The 5,925-nt window shown below is 49.9% G+C and overlaps 1 protein-coding gene across 1 annotated transcript in view; it reads right to left on the bottom strand.

Annotated features, from left to right (window-relative positions):
• LOC114818507 (complement decay-accelerating factor) overlaps window positions 1-2,518 on the bottom strand; it is a gene marked incomplete at its 3' end in the record, with an annotated part of 4,404 nt that extends 1,886 nt beyond the window's left edge. Inside the window, exons 1-4 of the mRNA XM_029084657.1 lie at window positions 2,503-2,518; window positions 2,059-2,247; window positions 1,147-1,338; window positions 409-508 (exon numbers count right to left, since the gene is read on the bottom strand). Coding sequence (XP_028940490.1) covers window positions 409-508; window positions 1,147-1,338; window positions 2,059-2,247; window positions 2,503-2,518 — 497 coding nt within the window. The remainder of the gene's footprint in view (window positions 1-408; window positions 509-1,146; window positions 1,339-2,058; window positions 2,248-2,502) is intronic.
• Window positions 2,519-5,925: the final 3,407 nt, after the last annotated feature.

Raw genomic sequence — 5,925 nt, 5'->3', positions numbered from 1 at the left:
TGAACATCTTTGAAGTTTAAAATTTCAAACCTCACCCCTTCTTATTCAGTATATCTCAGATAGGTTAAGCTGAAATGTTTCAACTAACTTGTTTTGAAGTCTATAGAGTTATAAATTAAAGGTAAAGCCATCTTTGTTGGGATAATATCCTGGGGCAGTTAAATTTCCTCTGGCTGACACTGGAAGGAAGATACAGCCATAAATTCAGACCTCAGCTGGGTCTTATTCCTTCCCAGCCCAAAGCTGGTCATTTAAGTGGGAAAAGCAGCCCCATGCTCTGCGCTCAGAGCAACGTCTCGGGAAACAGCAGCACAGCCCCTGTCCATGGATTTATTGCACCAGATCAGAGTTTGTATCCCAGCATCAGCACGGGTGTCCTGGAGCTCAGGGCATCACCCCACGACTCACCCCTCCTCGCAGAACACGGTCACTCTGGCACCGAACAGCAGGTCTGTGAGAACAACCGTCCTGCCCCCGGGCACCGCTCCCGGCTCGCCGCAGGATCTCCCTGCCAGGGAACGAGACCAGCGATGGAGAAATGAAAAAGCTCAAATAAGGGACAGACTTAGAGGATGATACCCAAAGTACCAAAGCATTTTACTTCACACATGTCACAGCTGAGCAGGTAGGAACCAGAATCAGCTGTAGGTGAAGGTGTGGATCCCCGTCAGGGCTCTGTGCTCACATGGGCAGCATCTCTCAGGAGAATATAGCAGAGATGTTTCTATCTCAATAGTTTGGCTTTAAATTACTCGACTGTGAAAAATATATTGCTGCCACATCATCAGTCTTAATATTAGATGGATTTCACCAAGAAATACACTTTGTCTTCATTTTGAAGTTCAACACTAGAATTGCAAATTGGCCTTTGTCCCGTGCACGTGCCGTGTCCAGATGTGAACATATTTACTAACAAGAAAATCTAAACAGAGCTGTTCGTGCCAGCAGAAAACAAACCAACCCACTACTGATACTCCTGCTGTCCAGTCCTAAACAGTCATATCAAAGAATATCCACCTAATTTTGTATTAGGCATGTAGCTGTTGGGATGATAACGACCCAGTTGGATTTCAGCACATGGGTTGGGAGCAGCTACCTGACCTGCAGCCACCTCCACAGCCGCTTTTTGGCAGAGAAGATACTCACTTCTGCACAGCTCAGCAGCTTCCGACCACTCCAGGTTTTCAAGGCAAGTGCTGGTGGGAGAACTATCTGAGATGTTCTCATAGCCAGGGCGGCAGATGTAGCTCACGTTGCTCCCAACAGGAAAGAAATTAATCATCTCATCCGCCTTGGACAGGGCAGCAAACCGCAACCTCGTCGGGGCACCGCAGCTCCCTGGCAGTCAAGAAAAGCGAATCTGAAAAAGCCACTGCCAGGAGGGATGCAAAATAAACCTCAACATCACAGAAACGCTCTCACTTGGTGCTTTTGGAAGCTCCTCATATTCATCAAAGGTTACATCTGTTTTCATAGAATCACAGAATCCCAGACTGGTTTGGGTTGGAAGGGATCTCAAAGTTCATCCAGTTCCAACCCCCCTGCCATCAGCAGGGACACCTTCCACTAGACCAGGTTGCTCAAAGCCTCAGCCAACCTGGCCACAAACACTTCCAGGGAGGAGCAACCACAGCTTCTCTGGCCAACCTGGGACACTGTCTCATCACCCTCAGAGCAAAGAATTTCTTACTAATATCTAATCTAAACCTCCTCTCTTCCAGTTTAAACCCATCACCCCTTGTTCTATCACTCCCTACCCTTGTAAAAAGTCCCTCCCCGGCTTTCTTGTAGCCCCTTCAGGTACTGGGAGGCCACTATAAAATCTCCCCAGAGCCTTCTCTTCTCCAGGCTGAACAGCCCCAACTCTCTCAGCCTGTCCTTATAGGAGAGGTGCTCCAGCCCTTGGACCAGCACCTGCGAGAAGCAGCAGCCAAGGGGAGCAGGTCTGAGCCTGCCAGGATGGGGTGCCATGGCAGAGCAGCTGCCCTAAGGGACAGAAGCTTTAAGCTGAGCCAGAGACGGGGCAGGGAGCATGTTTCAGAGAAAGGAGGTATTTACGGCCACAGGGCTCGGGCAGTTTTGACCAGCGCGCGCCGGGCAGGCACTTCGTCGTGTCCGACCTCCAGGGGATTTTGATGGCACCTTCGATGCACGTGTACGTCACCCTGGATCCAATGGGGAAGCTGCTGGTGTGCTCATCACTGGATGGTCTGGAATAGGTCATGCGAGGTGGGGGCCCACAGTCACCTGCAGCAGAAGAAGACCTCCTTGGGTGAGGACCTCATGGGGTCCAGGACCCCCCAGTCCCAGCGAGCATCCCAAGAAGGCAGCTGGGCTGGTCCCAGCTTCCCCTCTGGGCAGGGCTGCATCTGCAAGAGCATCAAGCACTGGGTCCCCAGGCTTGGGGGTGGTGGCATCACCCACCCCAGCTCCCAGGCAGCAAGGTGGGATCCAGGCAGGTCTCACTGGTCCTCCCCATGCATCCCATGCCCTAGTACTCACCATGAACCACAGGCATGGCTAGGAGCCCCAGCAAGGCCAGGAGCAGCATGGCATGGCCAGAGCCCCATGCTCCAGTGAGTGCCCTGCAGCTCAGGGTGCCTGGATGCTTCTCCTGTCCTGGTCCTCCAGCCTTCATTGCAGAAACTTCTGTGCTCCTCTGTTGAGCACCGTTGGCTCCAAGGGGCTGTTTCTGAAGCTGGGAGGAGATGCAGTGCCGCAGACCCAGCCAAGCCTCTAGAGCAGAAGAAACCTTTCCAGAACACCCACGGAGCTAAATGCTCCAGCAGTGACATGGAGAGCAGCCAAGGGTGGGGGACAACTGTCACCCAGAGGCTTGGGTAAAGCCTCCTGGTCCTCCTGCCTCACCAGGAATAACTCAACCCTTTTATTTGACCCAAGACCAGCACTGAGCTCTGACTAGCCCAGTTTTGCCAAAACCAAATGCTACCAGAGCAGAAATATCCCCACCCAGCCCCAAGCTGTATTCAGGGTAGGAAAATACCTACTTAGTTATTTGCTGGCAGGTAACACAACACAGATCTTCCATAAGCAGAGTTAGTGAAACAAAACAAACCCCAAAACCAAAGCATTTTCCTTTCTGTTTGTTATTTTTTTCTTGGTTGCCTAACTCATTTGTAATTAGGAACGGGTGTGAGCAAATACATCCATCTGCATACTGACTAACACTCTGAAACATCCCGTCTGACATCAGTCGACGCTACTCAAACACTCTTAGATACACACAGGACGTAACACCCGGTTCTTGTTCACGCTCCTGCGTTTCCAGCCCTGCACAGGGAGATAAGACACTTTCTGTTTGCAGTCCCAGGTGAGTGAGGTGTCACACCAGGAAGGTGTAAGCTCTGATCTCCTCGTGGCACAGGGAGAACCAGAGTGGGTCTGAGGGTGCCTCTCATTGCTGATCCCCTCCCCGGGATGTGGTGAAGCACAGGATGTATTATCAAAGCATCGTTCTGTGTAAGGATGGGAGACACCAGCTCTTCCCCTGGGTGTTGTGCTTCAGGCTCTAGTGACATTTAAAGCAACTCTAAAAGCTGATAAAAGATGCATCTGGCAATGATATATCACTGCAAATCGCTTGTGCAGGAGATGAGTGCTTCTCCTTCTCCCACTGAACCTGGGCAGCAGCTGCTGGGCTGCATGGTGGGATGTGCCATGCCGTGCCCACTGAGGCCCTCTGCATGCCCCAGAGACTGACTGGCTGCCAGGGCTCAGCTCTCAATCAGAACAACCCTTGGACCATACTGGAAATCTGCCAGATTTACAGCCAGTGTGACAGATGACAAAACACCCGTGGTTACACCTGCACCTTTATTGTCACTCTGCAGGGAGGGAGGAATTGCTGCATCACAGGGCGACATAAACTGATCATCATTTATTGAGTGATAAGAACAGTCTTTGCTATCTGATTCTCTACACTTCAGCTTACAACATCTATTCTTAGCATTTGCTTGTCGGAAATAGGGACATGGATGATGACACCACCACAGATATCTGTTGAGTACAGTGCTGGGCCAGAAACCTGTTGCCTGTTTTAATTCAGGGAAAAGCAAATAGAAGCCTTTACACTGCACTTCTGTATGTAACTGCCCTTAACTCGATGATTAGAAATCATGAGCCAGATCACCAGGAAATCACGTTGTTAAATACTCACTTCACTAATATTTCTAGCTAGATGAAGCACACTCATGCTATGACAGGCTGAGGTGGGTATGGGCAGAGGGTGCAGCATGTGTGCAAACCACTGACTGGAAGATTACAGCATATGCACCTTCAGAGAGAACCACCAGACACTCATCTCAGCTAGAAGTTCATTTCTGTGGACTTCAGTCCCCCTTCTCTCAGCTTAGTACACTTTATTCAGTGACTTAAAGAAGCTCCATTTAATTTCTTACTATGCTTCCTAAAAGAAAAGGTGAAATAACACGTGTTAAATAGCGAAGCAAGCTTGTCAGATGTAAGGAAAAGAGCAAAAATCCCTCCATCCTCTGGCATCTAACGGGACAAAGCCCCTCTCCCACACATTAGTTATTATTTCTCTGGCTGTGTGCATACAAGCTTGAACCATAAAGTCATCGAGAGCCTTCTTATAGATACTACAACTGCGTGTTCACCAAAGGAAAGGTGAGTGTTACAGCATATCCCAGAACTCACTCGTTCAAGTTTTCTAGTTCCACCTTTAGTTTTTTAATCTCCAGGAACAGTTTTTGTATTTCCAGCAGAGTTTTCACCTCTGCTATCGGCACACCGCATTCAAAGACCGCTTTAACGTAATGAACCTCCTCGCATACATCAGCATCGCCTTCTTCCTTCTGTTAAAAAGAAAACCAAAGGAAACAAATCCTGGCAAAAAGCCTGTATGATTGAACTGCAGGAGATGGAGAGACCTGCTCCTCAGCTCTGAGCCTGGACATCTGCCCCATTTGCCCTGCACTGCCCCAGTGCAGTCTGCATCCCCCGTTAGTACCATAAAGCAAAAGCTTTAAGAAGTCCAAGCAGTTATTTTTCATATCTATAATATATTCATATTTCAATCAGGCAGCGTTCACCCAGGAGCTCAGCCACACTATGGTACTTACACACTTGGGCAATGGTGTCCAGGTGCCATCAGGCAAGCACATGGCTGTCCAAGAGTCTTCTGAGGATGTGTTTCCATCATCTGGAAAGTGGTATCCATGAAGGCATTCAAAAGTAACCGTTGCATTTGTTTGGTACCATGTTTTACCATCCAAAGTGCCTTTCAGCCTTCCGTTGGCTACTTGTGGTTGTGGACACAGGACTGAAAGGAAAACCCACAGCAGAAGGCAGCTCAGCAAGAAGACAGCAGAAAAAACCCCTAGAAAATTGGTGAAGACTGAGCCAGTGTGGGTGAGCTTAAACCTGGGGAGCTGTGAAACCAGACGCTAAAGCAAAGTTACTTCCCCAGGCCCTTCAAGATGGGAGGGTGAAGGTCAGAACAGCCCATGGGAGGGGGTACCCATTAGCTGTTTTCTGACAGTATCTCAGCTCAGGCTGATCCCTATGCAAGAGTCTGCAGATCAACATCTCCCAGTAAGAATGTGCATGGAAGAGAAAATCAATAACGATGGTGTCTCCTGACCTGTCTTAGATACATCTTCTTTATACAGGACTGTCGAGAAAAATTCAGCGATCGCCTGGCAAACACCAGCACAGAGGGAAGGAGGGAGCAGAACCCACAGACAGACACAGCTACACAGCACTGCACCCCAACACCTCTGCGCCAGGACAGGGGCCACAGGCTCGGCTCAGGTCTGGTACCCACCTGGCTGGCAGGTGGGCAGGGGAGGGTGCCAGGCACCATCTGCCAGACACTGGCTCTCAGCATCGCCGTGCAGCACGAAGCCTTCGTCACAGGAGAACCGCACGGCCGCCCCGTAGGGA

Source organism: Antrostomus carolinensis, unplaced genomic scaffold (assembly GCF_000700745.2).
Source record: "Antrostomus carolinensis isolate BGI_N321 unplaced genomic scaffold, ASM70074v2 scaffold46134, whole genome shotgun sequence".
In the NCBI taxonomy this organism is placed as follows: Eukaryota; Metazoa; Chordata; class Aves; order Caprimulgiformes; family Caprimulgidae; genus Antrostomus; species Antrostomus carolinensis.
Note: the sequence above shows the minus strand (reverse complement) of the source record. Positions and strands in the feature narration are given on the sequence as shown.